The sequence below is a fragment of the Dasypus novemcinctus genome, chromosome 5 (genome assembly GCF_030445035.2).
Source record: "Dasypus novemcinctus isolate mDasNov1 chromosome 5, mDasNov1.1.hap2, whole genome shotgun sequence".
In the NCBI taxonomy this organism is placed as follows: domain Eukaryota; kingdom Metazoa; phylum Chordata; class Mammalia; order Cingulata; family Dasypodidae; genus Dasypus; species Dasypus novemcinctus.
Window position 1 is genome coordinate 118,183,641 of NC_080677.1, and position 18,072 is coordinate 118,201,712.

The 18,072-nt window shown below is 40.8% G+C and overlaps 1 protein-coding gene across 2 annotated transcripts in view; it reads right to left on the minus strand.

The window, feature by feature from the left end:
* Nucleotides 1-18,072, minus strand: part of SVOPL (SVOP like) — a 150,067-nt gene that overhangs the window by 73,897 nt on the left and 58,098 nt on the right. For both annotated transcript variants that reach the window (XM_071215296.1, XM_058297437.2), the window contains exons 8-9: nucleotides 7,923-8,048; nucleotides 5,016-5,144 (exon numbers count right to left, since the gene is read on the minus strand). In XM_071215296.1, the coding sequence (XP_071071397.1) occupies nucleotides 5,016-5,144; nucleotides 7,923-8,048 (255 nt within the window). The remainder of the gene's footprint in view (nucleotides 1-5,015; nucleotides 5,145-7,922; nucleotides 8,049-18,072) is intronic.

Here is an 18,072-nt window from a genome sequence, read left to right on the forward strand (position 1 = left end):
TTACAAGGTCATAAAAAGTCCAACTCAGTGTTGCTTTTTCACCAAAATCAGTTGCCACGTGTTGAAACAAGATGGTCACTGATCTCTGGCTGGTCTCTGCCTTCCCTTCTGGGCTTCCTCTTCCTCTTGAGGCTCTGTGAACACAATCTCCTGAGGCTTCGTTCTTAAGTGAAGTCCTCCCTCTCCTGGAACAAGGCTTGTTTCTTTCCGGGCCTCCTATATCAATGTCAGCTGTTCTGCTTTCTTCCCAATCTCAGCTGTAAGCTATAAGACAAAATGTCTCATCTCTCCCTGGGGCTTCTGCTCTTTGAGTCTTCTCCTTTCTGTTACATGGTAGGATCAAAACTGACAGAGATGGGAAATGGGTGTGGCTCAAGCAGTTGAGCATCTATCTACCACATGGGAGGTCCCAGGTTCAGTTTTTGGTGCCTCCTAAAGAAAACAAGCAAGAGAGTAAGCTGATGTGATGGGCTGATGTGATGAGCTGGCACTGCCAGCAGACTCAACAAGATGATGCAACATGGAGATACAACAAGGAAACCCAATGAAAGACAACAAACAGGGAGCAGAGGTGGCTCAAGTGATTGGGCACCTCCCCATGTGGGAGGTCCCAGGTTCTGCTCCCGATGCCTCCTAAGAAAGGAAAACGAGCAAACATAGCACACAACAAACAGACACAGAATAGACAGGGAGTGCAAACAATGAGAGAAGAGGGAGAAATTTTCTTTTTAAATGACAGAGCTCTCTCTTCCTGTAAGTGTCTGTCTGTGTGAGTATTCCTCTACATCAGAACCAGCAAGGGGGTGGGGACTGAGTCATGCCCACTGATGTAGTCTAATCAAATCCCTAATCCTAACAGGCAATCTAATAAAAGATACCCCTGCTAAATTTAATGCAATCAAAGGGTATCACACCCAGAGGAACAGATCAGTTTATAAACACAATCTTTCTCTTTTGGGGATTCACAAAATAACTTCAAACTGCCACAGTGGGTTGTCCTCAAAGTAAATACTTTTGCTCTTCAAAAGACTTCGTCAACAAAGTAAAATGGCAGCCTACTCAATAGGAAAAATACTTGGAAACCACATATCCAGTAAGGGTTTGATATCCATATCATATAAAGAGACTCAACTATAAAAAGACAACCAACTCAATTTAAAAATGGGCAAAAGACTTGAATAGATATTTCTCCCAAAGAAGAAATACAAATGGCCAAAAAATACATGAAAAAAATGTTCAACATCACTAGGTATTAGGGAAATGCAGATCAAAACTACAATAAGATACCTTATAGAATGGCCATTATTCAAGTGCTGGAGAGGATGTGGAGAAACAGAAACACTTCTTCACTATTGGTGGGAATGTAAAATGGTACAGCCTTTGTGGAAGACAGTTTGGCAGTAGCTCAAAAAGCTGAATATAGAAATGCCATATGATCCAGCAATTCCATTGCTAGGAATATATTCAGAAGAACTGAAAGCAACGATGCAAACTATATTTACACACCTATGTTCATAGCAGCATTATTCACAATTACTAAAATAGAAACTAGTCTAAGTGTCCATCCACAAATGAATGGATAAACAAAATGTGGTCTATACATACCATGGAATACTATTCAACTGTAAGAAGAAATGAGACGGGGATGCATATGACAACATGGATGAAACTTGAGGACATCACGTTGAGTGAAGTAAGTCAGAAACTAAAGGACAAATATTGTATGGTTTCACTAACACAGGGATTCTTAACTTTTTTTGTTCCATGGACCCCTTTGCCAGTCATGTGAAAACCATGGATCCCTTCTCAGAAAGAAGCAGCAGACAGTTTTATGACACTCAACATGGACATATCTTTAAATTAAATTATAGGATTATTCAAAATTGCATTTTACGACTTTCCCATAATATAAATACCTGATAACCTATCACAGTTCAACATCTGTTCAAATGGTCATTTTCAGCAAACATTTAGAGATTCAAGTTTTCCCATGGCATCATAAAACCATCTCCACCAACCTTACCAGCCTTTTTGCAGGCAGTTATCCACTGCATTCAGAACGTACTACATCAAAATAAAAATCATATTAGGTCCACACTAAACTGTGTATTATTTAATAAGTATATCATACCCACACCAACACATCTCCACAAGAATGTTTTTAAATGCATAAAACAAAATTACAAAGGAAATCAGTTATATATATTGAAATAGTTACTAAAATAAAAAACATATGATATAATATTATACTTATGTGCTTCTTTGATAACACATTAAATAATAATCCAGTACATCAAAAATATAGGAAAGTTAAAGTTAAATTTTATTTTTTAAAGACATGTCAATGTGCAGACTATTGTTGTTTATCTTGAATAAGTACATTAAACTGTGGTATAGTGTTTGACAAGGCAATACATATATCATGTTGGACATCTAATCAAGCTGATTTTTTAAAATTCAAGTTCACGGAACCCCCTGAAATCTGTCCACACACTCCTTTTAAGAACCCTGTACTAATATGATCTAAATACAATAGAAGCTTACAGTTACAAGGCCATAGAGAGTAAGTTACTTCCCTCACCAAAATCTGTTGCCACAGTGTGGCAGTTTGATATTATTTATGAATTTTAAAAATAAATATTGGATTATGTTTGTAAATTGGTCTGTTCTTCTGGGTACATTAGATTGTATTGGATTCAGAGATTTTGCTCTTACTTGATTGAATTATGGTTAAGAGAAAACAGCAAGGCAGATGTGTTAGTTGGAGCCTTAATGCTGGAACCCCAAGAAGTAAATACACAGAGAAGCAGATTCATGAGGAAAGAGAGAAGGATTTATTAGACATGGCAGAGGCCCCAGGAAGAGAAACAAGCTGTTTGCTTGACCTTGTGGAGAGAGCAGAGCAGCTGAGCTCAGAGAGAAATGAGCCCCGGGAGAGAGATAAAGCTTATTCTAGCCTACAGCTGATATTGCAAGAAGCTGGGACCACGGAGCCTTAAGAGGAAGCCTGAAACCTTGCAGATATCGGCAGCCATCTTGCTCCGACATGTGGTAACAGACTTTGGTGAAGGAAGTAACTTACGCTTTATGGCCTGGTAACTATAAGTTTCTATCCTAAATAAATACCCTTTATAAAAGCCAACAGATTTCTGGTATTTTGCATTAGCACCCCTTTGGCTGACTAATACACACATGTTGGAGCAAGATGGCTGCTGGTTTCTGCAAGGTTTCAGCCTTCCTTTTCCTCTTAAGGCTCTATGGTCCTAGTTTCTTCTGATCTCAGCTGCAGGCAGGGATAAGGTTTGTCTCTCTTCCTGGGGCTCATTTCTTTCTAGGTTCTGCTCTCCCCAAGGCCAGCTATAGATTATCAGGTGAACAGCTTGGCTCTCTCCTCAGGGATCCAACATCAAAACCCTAAGTTCTCTCCTCTGCCGTGCGGTTTTCTGTGTGTCTGCCCACCAAGGGGGAAAGAATGCGACCTCCTACTGACATGGCCAATTCAAAGCCCTAATCTTAATTTAATCAAGTAAAAGTGAAATCTCTGATGTGGGGCCTTTTCAGGACTTGGAGTTATCCTGGGTGGTACTGCAGGGACAGATGCTGGACATTTTTTGTACTGCCATGGCCCACTGGGTGGACTAGGGGAGAGTGTAAACTACAATGTAAACCACAATCCATGTGCTGCAGCAGTGCTCCAAAATATATTCACCAAATGCAATGAATGTGCCAGGATGATGAAAGAGGTTGTTAATGGGGGAGGAGTGGGGTGAGGGGAATGGGGGTATATGGGGACCTCATATTTTTTTAATGTAACATTTAAGAAAAGAAAATGAATTTAATACAATCAAAGGGTATCACATCCAGAGGAGTAGACCAGTTTATAAACATAATCAATATTTCTTTTTGGAATTCATCAATAATATTAAACTGCCACAATAGGAAATCCAGTATTGGATGAGGGATTGTGATTAACAGGACAAACATGAGAACATTTTATCCTGAACAATAACAAATATAAAAGGCTAATATGGGTGTTGTTAACTGGGTTGGTTGGTGGAAGACGACACCAAATGTAAGATATGGGCTATAGCTAGTAGTAATAGTTTGATGATGCTCTTTCATAATTTGTAACAAATGTTTCTCAACTACGCAAGGTGTTGGTAGTAGGGAGATTTTGGGAGTCCTGTATGATGATATGCCTGTTCATTTTGTGTTAAACAAATTCACAAGTTTTACTATACATTTATTATGTTCATGTATGAATGATATATTTCCATAATATTTATTAAAAAATGAAAACAGACAGTAGAGATTTTATATTGATAAATTAAAAAACATAGATGAACCAGACAGACATTATCCTAAAAATATAGAGTACCAAAATTGACTCAATCAAAAGTATAGAACACAGGTAAACATACTCAAAAGTATAAGATATAAGTAGACAAACTATAAAACAAAACTATAAGACATAAGATTCAAATAAATTGAATCAAGAGTAAAAAAAAAAAAATTCCCCCTAAAACTATCTCTAATCATTGCCCTCAAAATAGATATTAAGCCTAAACAGTTTTACAGGAAATTTTTACCGAATATTCAAGGAGGTTAATTCCTACCTTACATAAACCATTTCAGAGATAAGAAAAACATTCATTTAATAAGGCTTATAACCTTGACCTCAAACTAAGATCAGTACAAGAAAATAAAATTCTAAGTTAAACTTACTGATAAACAATGATGCCTTATTATGTGTTTAACTCTGCAAAATAGGTGTTGTTATTCCTATTTTAGGAATGAGAAAGTGAAAATAGGTAATTTACAAGGACAATAGGGCTGTTGGCCAGAACTGGGGTGTGGACCAGTCTACCCTGCCTGGGGAACTCTCCTCTTTCCTGTGCTCGCTCACTGTCCCTCTGGCGGTGGAACTAGACAGCTAAGGTCTCCTTCCTTCCAGCTACCTAGGATTTTTCCAACAGCCCCCAATGGTGGCAGAGCACCCCACAACTGGAACTTACCAGGATGGGCTCCACCAGCTTCCCCTCCGGCATCACGGACCGGTTCATCCTGGCGATGCCCTCCAGAGTGGCCAGGGCAGCCTGCACGTTCCCGGTGGAGACGTTGAATCGAGCCGATTCAGGAATGAACTGGACACAAATTACAGACCATCAGCGCCACAGCAGCTGTAGTCCCCTGGGACACGGCTGTTTCTGCTCCATACTCTACGCTGTCCTAGAGTCCCGAGGTGGGAAAAGAACGCAGCAAGCTTAAAGGCAGAAAATACTGCAGGTGTTCTACTGAATTCCAAGATGATGTGCAACAAAGAAAGGATGTTTTTCTCCTGTCCTCCTATCTTACATGACAGCTGGGCTGTTGCTGCTTTTCTCGCCAGGATGGCCCCATGGAATCGTTAATGAGATTCTCACATCCCTTAGGTAAACAGCCGCTGCCCGGAGGCCCTGAGTGCTCGCCACCCTCTGCCACCCTAGCCCCTCCCTAGGCCCCCCACTTCCCACACTGCCTCAACCTAAAGGATGATAATGGCAGGGGGCTCCCACAAACCACGCTGTGGGGTCTTGACTGGTGAGAGCCACACCCCGAGGGTCGGATATTTTGAGCGTTACACTCTGTATAGGCCTCTGCTGAAGCTGGGAACTTGAGAATTCACTTTGTCTCCTCCCCTCGTGCTCTCTGCCCTGCATCCAATCAAGAGCTGTTAGTTCTTCCTTAGAAAAGCAACTCCCCCAGCAGCACCCTCCTCCCCTTTCCCATCACCAGCCGGCAGTTCAGACCCTGTCGTCTCCCGCTAGGATTATCCCCAATGCCTTCTAACTGCTTTTCTGGCCTGTCCCCTCCACCCCCTGCCCAGCCTCCACACAGCCCCTACCCCAGTGGCCGCAGTCTCCTCCTTACATATGTCGAGCGCCCGGGGCCTTCAAGGTGCTCCAGGACCTGGCCCCACATGCCTGCCTTGCTAGCCTGCCTCCCGCCAGCACTCCCTCACTGCAGCCATTCCAGGCTCCCAGCTCATCCCCAGACGTGTTCTGCATGGGGCCTTCATAATTGGGCTTGTGCTTCAGACCCTGCCAAAATGTCCATTCCACCCTCTTCTGCCTGTCAAAGGATGCCTATCCCCCAAAGCCCAAATCCAATTTTATTCTCCCACTGGAATAAATCACCCTCGTCTCTGAACTTTAGCACCCAACGAACTTTAGCTGTGACAGCACTTACCCGAGGCTAGTTTGTTCTATCATTTTTGCATTCTTATCTCCATCTCCCACTGAGTGGCTGGGAGCTCCTTGATGACTCCTTGTGTCTTATGCAGATTTTGGGGGGTGGGGGGTGGGGAACCTAGTCCTGAGATTGGTCAATGCTCAATGCAAGTGTAATGAATTAAATGAAAGGATCAAGATTGAAAATAGGTTAAAAAGGCAATAACATAGCACATATTGAGCACTATTATGTTGCAGACACAATACAAAGTGTTTCACATGTTAAAGGCATATGAACACGCAGAGCAGCCCATGAGATATGCACTGTTCATTTGGTCCAAAGGGGTAGATGGACTTGCCCAGGATGGTGGGGCCAGGACTCATGTGCAGATAGTCCAGCTCCAGAGCCAATATTCCACACTGCCTCCCCAGGGGTAAATCCAGGGAAGATGGAACACTGGCTAAAACCAAAGGATGAAATTTAACATATTTGAGCACAGAGTCCTACATTTAAATTTAAGAAAACATATCACTGCAATTAAAAAATTTGGGAGGCTTGTTTTGGAAACAACTTCTGAAGAGCAGATCCTGGGGTTATAGTTGATTCTAAACCTAATAGGATCCAATCGTGGGACGTAGCTGGTTAAAGGCAATTCAGTCTATGCTACATCAACAGAGGCAGATAAAGAACTCACAGGAAGTAACAGGCCCACTAAGCCACTGGTCCCAGAGCACCAGGAGGCCTGGGTGTGATTTTGGGCAATAGTTCACTGTCTAGAGGACATGGACCAACTGGGTTGTCCAGGAAAAAAAAAAATGGATAGGGCACTGGGACCAGATGTCATATCAGAGAAAGAGTTGATGGCATGGAATGGTTTCATTTAGAGAAAAGAAAGGTTGATGGGGCTTAGATTCTTCAATATTGAAAGGAAATAGGAGGGAGAAGACATCTGGCTTTCCAGAGAGAAGTATTAAGAGCATCAGATAAAATTACAAGGAGGCAAATTTGCTGAAGGTTAAAAAGAACTTCTAAACAAGTGGGCTACCTGGACATGGAATGTACTGTATTATATAATAGACACATGCCTGAGGCTGCAAGTGTTCTGGCAGAAATCTGCTTCTGCAGGGGAAGTCTGCACTGAGTTGAAATTTGGAATAAGTGATTCTGAATTCAGAAATTCTTTGATTCCATAGAGTAGGTGACACAGAGGTGACAGTGCCTAGTTCAAATGAGGTATCAACACTGTTTATGAGCAAGGAACAGAATTCTACTAGAACCCAGTGGAGATTCTGATTCTGTAGTTGAGAAGTTAGCAGACAGCAGGTGAAAAAAGGGCAACCAGCAGGTCTGAGGTGGCCTGAGAACATGCAAAAGGCATCCCATGGGTTAGAGAGGCTCAAAAGAGGGTGGGATTGCCAGTTAAGGCTTTCAGGAATAAATGATAATGAGGCATCAGTGTGAGATGAAAGTGGTTGAGACAGACTTTTTTTTTTATGTACTGGGCTGGGACTTGAACCCTGGACCTCATATGTGGGAAGGTGGTGCCCAACCACTGAGCCACATCAGCTCCCAAGTTGGTTTTCTTATTTGTTTACTTGTTGTTCGTTTTTCTTGTTCTTCTGAGGAGGCACCAGAAATTGAACCCAGGACCTCCCACGTAGGAAGCATGTGCTGGAGGGGAGGACAAGGATGAGCCTTGTGAGCTCCCTCACCTTGAAGGCCAGGATGAGGATGATGCCAGGAATGGAGGCAATGCGGATGAGCCAGCGCCACCCAATGGTGGGGATGACCACGGATGCCAAGCCAATGATTAGCAGTGAGCCGGCAAGCCAGAACACCTGGGGCAAGAAATAGAAGAATAGGTAATACGGTTACACGGTTTGTAATTCAAAAGATACAAAGGAGATCACTGTTAAAATTCTCCTTCCCTCTCCTAGTTCCTTGTCATCCAGTTTCTCCTCTGAGAAATAACCAGTGTCCTTCCAAAGCTGTTCTAAGCATACACAAGCTAATGAGAATATATACATGCCCTTCTTTCCTTTTTTCAAAATAGTACAATGTCCATACTTCATTTTTTTTTGTACTTTAAAATATTTCTTGAATATCATGGCATAAAATGGATAACATGGCAACCAGCTATAATCAGGCCCCATTGGCTGGGAATTAGAACAACTCTGAGTTTAGTAAGCGAATTATTTTCCCCATCTGAAGACACGGAGTAAATAATAGCTCTGATTAACAGAGAGAGAAGATAATATAAAAGACCTTTTGGGGGGATTAATGATGACTAGTTCATTACCAAAGGATTCTATTTTTAAAATATAATTAGAATGCTCATTCAATATATAAATAAGAATTATTGCATTTCTATTATATCCAGACTTCATGGTTCATGCTAAGAATAAAAATATCGATAGAATACAGGCCTAGATTCTAGAGTCTATAGTGTCCTTTAGAGATAAGTTAATTTAGGAGGTTTAATCACTTGACAGAAACTAAAAACCAAAAGACAAAGAATTTGAGATTTGTTTTCCTGGTTGCTAAATATGTCCAAAAAGATAAATTCCCTTGAAACCCAACTCCTCCCTTCTAGCCACAACCATGAAAATAAAGCTAAACAGTTTCCAGTAGACCAAGATGGCAGTAAAAAATGCTCCAGGGTGCCATTTCCCCAGAAAATCATTGAGCAACTAACAAAAACTGACAAAGCTATCTTCCTCAAAATTTTTGAGGGAAGCGGACTTGGCCCAATGGATAGGGTGTCTGCCTACCACATGGGAGGTCTGCAATTCAAACCCCGGATCTCCTTGACCTGTGTGGAGCTGGCCCACGTGCAGTGCTGATGCGCACAGGGAGTGCCATGCCATGCAAGAGTGTCCCCCACATAGGGGAGCCCCACAAGCAGGGAGTGCACTCCATAAGGAGAGCCACCCAGCACGAAGGGGGATGTAGCCTGTTCAAGAATGGCATCACACACACACAGAGAGCAGACACAGCAAGATGACGCAAAGAAAAAAGAGACACAGATAGCCGGTGCTGCTGATGAGGATAGAAGCGGTCATGGAAGAACACACAGCGAATGGACACAGAGAGCGGACAACTGGGGGTGGGGGGGGGCGGGAGGAAAGGAGAAAAAAAATATAAAAAAAAAAAAGAAATAAAAATGGCAAAAAAAAATCACATGAAGAAATGCTCAGCATCACTAATGATTAGGGAAATGCAAATCAAAACTACAATGACATATCATTTCACGCCTATCAGTATGGCCACTATTAAAAAGACAGAGAGGGCGGCGGGCCCAGTGATTAGGGCGTCCGTCTACAACATGGGAGGTCCGTGGTTCAAACTCGGGGCCTCCTTGACCCGTGGGCAGCTGGCCCATGTGCAGTGCTGATGCGCACAAGGAGTGCCGTGCCACACAAGGGTGTCCCCAGCGTAGGGGGGCCCCACGTGCACGGAGTGCACCCCATAAGGAGAGCCGCCCAGCGCAAAAGAAAGTGCAGCCTGCCCAGGAATGGTGCCACACACACTGAGAGCTGACACCACAAGATGATGCAACGAAAAGAAACACAGATTCCCATGCCGCTGACAACAACAGAAGCAGACAAAGAAGATGCAGCAAATAGACACAGAGAACAGACAACCAGGGTGGGGGAGAGGGGGGTGGAAAAATAAATAAATAAATCTTAAAAAAAAAAAAGACAGAGAACTAAAGGTATTGGAGAGGATGTAGAGAGATAGGAACACTTATTCACTGTTGGTAGGAATCCAGAATAGTATAGCCACTGTGAAGGACTGTTTGATAGTTTCTAAAGAAGTTGAATATAGAGTTGCCATGAGACCCTGCAATATCAATACTGGGTATATACCCAGAAGAACTGGGAGCATCGACACAAATAGACATCTGTACACCATGATGACAGAGACATTATTGCCAAAAGTTGGAAACAACCCAGGTGTCCATCAAGAGATGAATGGATAAACAAACTGGATGGAATATTATGCAGCTGTAAAAAGAAAGGAAGTCATAAAGCATATGACAACATGGATGAATCTGGAGGACATTACGTTGAGTGAAGCAAACCAGAAACAAAAGGACAAATACTGTATGATTGCATTATTATGAACCAAATATATTATGTAACATATTGTATGATTCAAAAAAAATGTATAGGTATTAAGTACATTTAATTGAGAAATGAATGTTTTTAAACTGCTTTTAAATTTTAATTGTTTATATTTTCAATTATTAAATGCACAAAATGAAGTTAAAATAAATAAAATTAATCACACAAAAAAGAAAGCATTGAGTGAGCACAAAGAAGAATTTGAAATCCTGAACAGAAAAGTAACAGATCTCATGGGAATGAAAAACCCAATAGGTGAGATAAAAAACACATTAGAGGCATACAAAACATACTTGAAATGAGAGAAGAAAGAATAAGTAATTTCAAAGACAGAACAGCTGAAATGGAAGAGAGAAAAGAATAGAGAGAGAAAAGAATGGAAAAAAATGTGCAGGGGCTCAGGGAGTTAGAAGACAACATGAAATGCAACTACATATGTGTCATGGGAGTTCCAGAAGGAGAAGAGAAGAGAAAGGGGCAGAAAGAGTGTTTGAGGAAGTAATAGCTGAAAATTTCCCAACTCTCATGAAAGAAATGAACTTACATGTCCAAGAAGCTCACTGTACCTTAATCAGAATGAATCCAAATAGACTTACTCCAAAACACATACTACTCAGAATGTCAAATGTCGAAGATAAAGAGAAAATTCTCAGAGCAGCAAGGAGAAGTAAACCATCACATACAAGGGACGCCCAGTAAGACTTAGCATGGATTCCTCATCAGAAATGGAGGCAAGAAGACAGTGGTATGATACAATTAGGATAATGAAAGAGAAAAACTGCCAGCCAAGAATTCTTTATCCACCAAAATTGTCCTTCAAATATGAAGGGGAGTATAAAATATTCACAAAAAGAAACTAAGAATTTGTAAAAAAGAATCCACCTTTAAAGAAAATATTAAAGGAAGCCTTAATGCCTGAAAGAAAAAGGCAGGAGAGAGAGGCTTGGAGGAGAATATAGAAGAAAGAAAAACAGAAAGGATAAACACAAGAGTAAAAGATAAATGAAAATATGGTATGACATATGAAAACCAAAAAAGAAAATGGTAGAAGTAAATAATGCATTTACAGTAATATTATTGAATGTGAATGCATTAAACTCCCCTATCAAAAGTTATAGGCTAACAGAATGGATAAAAAAAACATCCATATGCTGCTTATAAGAGACTCACCTTAGACTGAGGGATACAGACTGGCTGAAAATGAAAGGTTGGAAAAAGATACTTCAGGTATATATTAACCAGAAAAGAGCAGGAGTAGCTATACAAATATTGTACAAAACAGACTTTAAGTCCAAAAAAGTTATAAGAGATAGAGAAGGCCATTATGTATTAATAAAAGGGACAATCCACCAGGAAGATATAATATTCATAAATATCTATGCACCTAAAAAGGATGCCCCAAAATATATGAGATAAACTCTGGAAAAACTAAAGGGAGAAATAAACATCTCTACAATAATTGTTGGACTCTTCAACACACCACTAACATTAGATAGAACAACTAGACAGAAGATCAACAAGGAAACAAAGAATTTGAACAATATGATAAACAAGCTAGATCCTAGTAGACATATATAGAACACCGCATCCAAACTCAGTGGGTTCTACATTCTTCTCAAGTGCGTATGGATCTTCACCCAGAATAGACCACATGTTAGATCACAATGCAGGTTTCAATAATATAAAAAGATTGAAATTATACAAAGCACCTTCCCAGATCATAATGAACTAAAACTGGAAATTAATGATAGGAAAAAGATAAATTTGATAATCTGTGGAGACTAAACAACATACTCCTAAATAATCAGTGGGTCAAAGAAGACATTGCAAGTGAAATCAGTAAATAAATTTGAGCAAATGAAAATGAAAACACAACTTACCAAAACTTATGGAATACAGCAAAGGCAGTCTTGAGAGGGAAAATTATAGCCCTAAATGCCTATATTAAAAAAGAAGAGCAAACTTAAAGATCTAACTGAAAAACTAGAAAAACTAGAAAAAGAGTAGCAAACCAGTTCCAAAGCAAGCAGAAAGAAAGAAATAATAAAGATTAGAGCAGAAATAAATGAAATTCAGAACAAAAAAAAAAAAATAGAGAAAAATCAACTGAGCCAAAAACTGGTTCTTTGAAAAAAATAGAGAAGATGCAAATAAATACAATCAGAAATAAAAGGGGGGAAGTTATGACTGACCCCATGGAAATACAAAAGGATCATAAGAGGATATTATGGGAAACTGTATGCCAACACAACCTAGATGAAATGGACAAATTCCTAGAAATGCACAAACAACCTACAATAATGCTACAAGAAATACAAGAACTCAACAAACCAACCACATTTAAAGAGATTGAATCCATCATCAAAAAACTCCCAACCAAGAAAAGTTCAGTACCAGTTGCTTCACGGGCAAATTCTACCACGCATTTTGACAAGAATTAAAACCAATCCTGTTTAAACTCTTCCAAAAAATCAAAGAGGAGGGAAAATTACCCAACGCATTTTACGAAGCCAACATCACCCTAATACCAAAGCCAGATAAAGATACTACAAGAAAAGAAAATTACAGACCAATAACTCTAAGGGACATAGATACAAAAATTCTCAACAAAATACTTGCAAATCCAATCCAACAGCATATCAAAGGACTTACACATCACAATCAAGTGGGATTCATTCCTGGTATGCAAGTCTGGTTCAACATAAGAAAATTAATTGGGAAGCAGACTTGGCCCAGTGGTTAGGGTGTCCATCTACCACATGGGAGGTCCAAGGTTCAAACCCCAGGCCTCCTTGACCCGTGTGGAGCTGGCCCATGTGCAGTGCTGATGCGCACAAAGAGTGCTGTGCCATGCAGGGATGTCCCCCACATAGGGGAGCCCCATGTGCAAGGAGTGCACCCTGTAAGAAGAGCTGCCCAGCGTGAAAGAAAGTGCAGCCCGCCTAAGAATGGCACCGCCCACACAGAGAGCTGACACAACAAGACGACGCAACAAAAAGAAACACAGATTCCCGTGCCGCTGACAACAATAGAAGCGGACAAAGAAGATGCAGCAAATAGACACAGAAAAGAGACAACCGGGGTGGGGGGGAAGGGGGAGAAATAAATAAATCTTTAAAAAAAAAGAAAATCAATCAACATAATACACCACATTAACAAATTGAAGGAAAAAAATCTCATGATTATCTCAATTGATGTACAAAAGGCATTTGACAAATCCAGCACCCTTTCTTGACAAAAACTCCTCAAAAATAGGAATAGAAGGAAAATTCCTCAATATAATAAAAGACATGTACGAAAAACCCAGAGCCAACATCATACTCAATGGGGAAAGTTTGAAAGCCTTCCTTCTAAGATCAGGAACAAGACAAGAATGCCCACTGTCACCGTTTTTTTTTTTAAAGATTTATTTATTTATTTATTTCTCTCTCCTTCCTCCCCCACCCTGGTTGTCTGTTCTCTGTGTCTATTTGCTGCGTCTTCTTCTTTGTCCACTTCTGTTGTTGTCAGCGGCACAGGAATCTGTGTTTTCTTTTTGTTGCATCATCTTGTTGTGTCAGCTCTCTGTGTGTGCGGCACCATTCCCGAACAGGCTGCACTCTCCTTCGCGCTGGGCGGCTCTCCCCATGGGGCACACTCCCTGAGTGTGGGGCTCCCCTACGCAGGGGACACCCCTGCATGGCAGGGCACTTGCTGCATGCATCAGCACCACGCATGGGCCAGCTGCACACGGGTCAAGGAGGCCCGGGGTTTGAACCACGGACCTCCCATGTGGTAGATGGACGCCCTAACCACTGGGCCAAGTCTGCCGCCATGTCGCCATTGTTATTCAATTTTTTACTAGAAGTTCTAGTTAGAGCAATTAGAAAAAAAAATTAAAAGCATCCAAAGAGAAAAAGAGGAAGTTAAACTCTCAGATTTGTGGATGACATGGTCCTATATTTAGAAAGTACTAAAATCTTTATAACAAAGCTACTTGAGCTAATAAATGAGTTCAGCAAAGTGGCAGGATACAAGATCAACATGCAAAAATCAGTAATGTTTTTATACACTAGTATTGCTAGTATTCAACAATCTGAGGAGGAAATCAGGGGGAAAAATCCACTTACAATAGCACCAAAGACTCAAATACATAGGAATCAATTCGACCAAAGAAGTACAGAACCTATAATACAGGAAACTACAAAACAATGCTAAAAGAAATCGATGAAAACATAAACAAATGGAAAGATATTGTGTGTTCTGGATTGGAAGACTAACTGATGTGAAGATGTCAATCCTAACCAAACTGATTTATAGATTCCATGCAATACCCATCAAAATTCCAGCAGCCTACTTCACAGAAATAGAAAAGGCAATTACCAAATTCTTTTGGAAGGGAACATGCACTCAAAAGAGCACAATGTGATCCCAATTGAAGCAAAAAGTCATTCGACAAAATCCAGCACCCCTTCTTGATAAGAACACTGAGCAAACCAGGACTAGAAGGAATCTTCCTCAGCATGACACAAGACATATATGAAAACACCCACAGCTGACATTATACTTGATGTTAAAAGACCAAAAGCTTCCCTTCTAAGATCAGGAACAAGACAAGGATATCCATTGTCACCACTGTTATTCAACATTGTACTGAACATTCTAGCCAGAGCACTTAGGCAAGAAAAAGAAATAAATGCATTGAAATTGGAAAGAAAGACATAAAACTTTCCCTAGTCATGAGCATACATATAGAAAACCTTTAAAAATTCACAACAAAGCTACTAAAACTGATAAACAAAGTCAACAAAGTGACAGGATTCAAGATCAACACCCCAAAATCAGTAGAGCTTCTATAGAGTAGTAATGAACAATCTGAAGAAGAAATCAAGAAAATTTTCATTTACAATAGCAACTAAAGGAATCAAATACCAAGTGCATTAGTCAGCCAAAGTGGTGCTGATGCGAAACACCAGAAATCAGTTGGTTTTTATAAAGGGTATTTATTTGGGGTAGAAAGCTTACAGACACCAGACCATAATGAGTGAGTTACTTCCCTCTTTTGCCACATGTTAGAGCAAGATGGCTGCCTACATCTGCCAGGATTCAGGCTTCCTGGCTTCCTCTTCCCAGGGTTTTATTCTCTCTGGGCTCAGCTCCTCTGTGTCCTCCACAAGGTTAGCTGTAGACTATCAGATGAATGGCTTGTTTCTCTTCCCGGGGCCATCTCTCTTTCCTCACGACCAAGCTCCTCTGTGTGTTTACTCGCAAGGGGTCCAGCTCAAGACTCCTCCAAATCAAAATACCAATTCTGTCCTTTGCCAAGTCTTTTACCAAGGGGTGGGACTCAACGCCCTACTGACATGGCCCATGCAAAGCCGTAATCATAATTTAATCATTCCTAGGTTCAGACCAGTTTAGAAACATAATCCAATATCTATTTTTGGAATTCATGAACCATAGCAAACTGCTACACCTAGGAATAAATTTCAGCAAGGATATAAAGGACTTATACATGGAAAACTCTAAAACATTGCTAAAAGAAATTTTTAAAAGACCTAAACAAATGGAAGGACATTTCATGTTCATGGATTAGAAGACTAAATATTGTTAAAATGTCAATTCCACCCAAAGTGGTTTACAGATTCAATGCAATCTCAATCAAAATTCCAACAGCCTTCTTTGCAGAACAATTTAAACACATTTATATGCCTTGTCTAATAAAAAAGTTATGAAAAAAACATTAAAAAATTAAGAGAGAGAAGAGGATATGGCTCAAGTGATAAGGCCTCTGCCTACCATACAGGAAGACCCAGATTCAATATCTGGAGCCTCTTGGTGAAAAAGAAAAAGAGAAAGCAGGCCTGTGCAGTGAGCCAGGGCTTGCGTGGTGAGTCGAATGCCCATGCAATGAGCCAAGGGCACACACAGTGAGCTGAGTGCCCATGTGGGTGCCCGCATGGAAAGCCAAGTGCCCATGTGGTGTGCCAAGTGCCCAGGCGACTTCCTGCATGGCAAGCTGAGTGCCTGCATGGCAAGCCTGAGTGCCCGCACAGTGAGCCAGTGTCCACACAAGTGACTCAAGCAGCAAGATGATGATGCAACAAAAAGGGAGACGAAGGGGAGAGTCAAGGTGAAGCACAGCAGAGACCAGGAACTGAGGTGGCACAATTGACAGGATACCTCTCTCCACATCATAGGTCCCCAGGATCGAATCCCAGTAAATCCTAGAGGAGAAAGATGAGAAGAGAAGACAAAAAGAGAAATAGATTCAGAAGATCACACAGCGAATGGATGCAGACAGCAAAAACAGCAGGGTCGGGGAGGGGGAGGAAAAGAAAAAAAATTAAAAGAAAATAAGTTATAGCATTGGCCACCTAACTAATGAGAGGAATAATATCATTAGGCTTTCACTACACTAAGAAAGCCATCAACCCTAAAAATAAAAATGTCTCTGAATACACACTTCTTCATAAAAGAGATTAAAATCCACATTACAAGATTTTGTTTAAATCTTGTTAATAATAATCTATTACCAAGGTCATAGTCTTTGAAAACACAGTTCTCGGGAAGCAGATGTGGCTCAACTGATAGAGCATCCACCTACCATACATGAGGTCCAGGATTCAAACCCAGGGCCTCCTGGCCCATGTGGTGAGCTGGCCCACATGCAGTGCTGCCACGTTCAAGGAGTGCCATCCATGCAGGGGTGTCCCCTACGTGCAAGAAGTGCACCCTGCAAGGAGAGCCGCCCCCTGTGAAGAAAGCGCAGCCCACCCAGCAAGAGCTGATGCAGCATGATGACACAACACAAAAGAGACACAGATTCCCACTGTCGCTGAGATTGCAAGCAGACACAGAAGAACACAGTGAATGGACACAAGAGAGCAGACAACAGGGCGGGACGGGGGGAGGGAGCGGAGGGAAGGGGAGAGAGATGATGCAGCAAGATGACACAACACAAAAGAGACACAGATTCCCAGTGTTGCTGAGAATGCAAGCAGACACAGAAGAACACACAGCAAATGAACACAAGAGAGCAGACAACAGGGCGGGGTGGGGGTGGGGGGCAGCAGGGGGAAAGGGAGAGAAATAAATAAATCTTTAAAAAACAAAAACAAAACACAGTTCTCACATCTCTAGCCCAAGATGGATGGACAGATTCCTGTACTAGTTTTTTAAAAGTGCAGTGAGGACTTTGATGCAAAAGTCTTGATGTTGGTGAGGAAAACCCCCAGAGGAATTTAAGCAGAATTGATTAAAAAGTGGAAACTTTCTACCTTGCTAGGTAGACTTTATTATCCATTTTACACAAGGAGATGAGTTTTGAGAGCTTAAATTGGTCCAGCACTTCAAAATGTAAAGTTTGACATTTGGATCCAGGACTCTTGAACCCCAGTGTCTATGCTATCCTGTCTCTTACTTGAAGAATCGTAAGTTGGAAATGAACTATAGAATTACAGCTTATGATTTGTTTAGGATATGTTGATACTATTAATATTGATGGTATTGATTAAAATTGGGTATCAATTTCATTTACTATGGTTCCTCTAAGATTTTCCAGAGAGTAAAATTTTGCCATAGTTTATTTTTTAACAGTGACTATTCATAATAGTAAACTGAAGTGAGAAAATTTAAAATGTTCCATTTTTTAGATCACATGTGAGCACTACGCATCACCCAACAGAAACATGTTACTAATGAGGAAAATATCTAGAAGAGGAGGAAAAAAGCATATTTTATTGAAACTGCAATT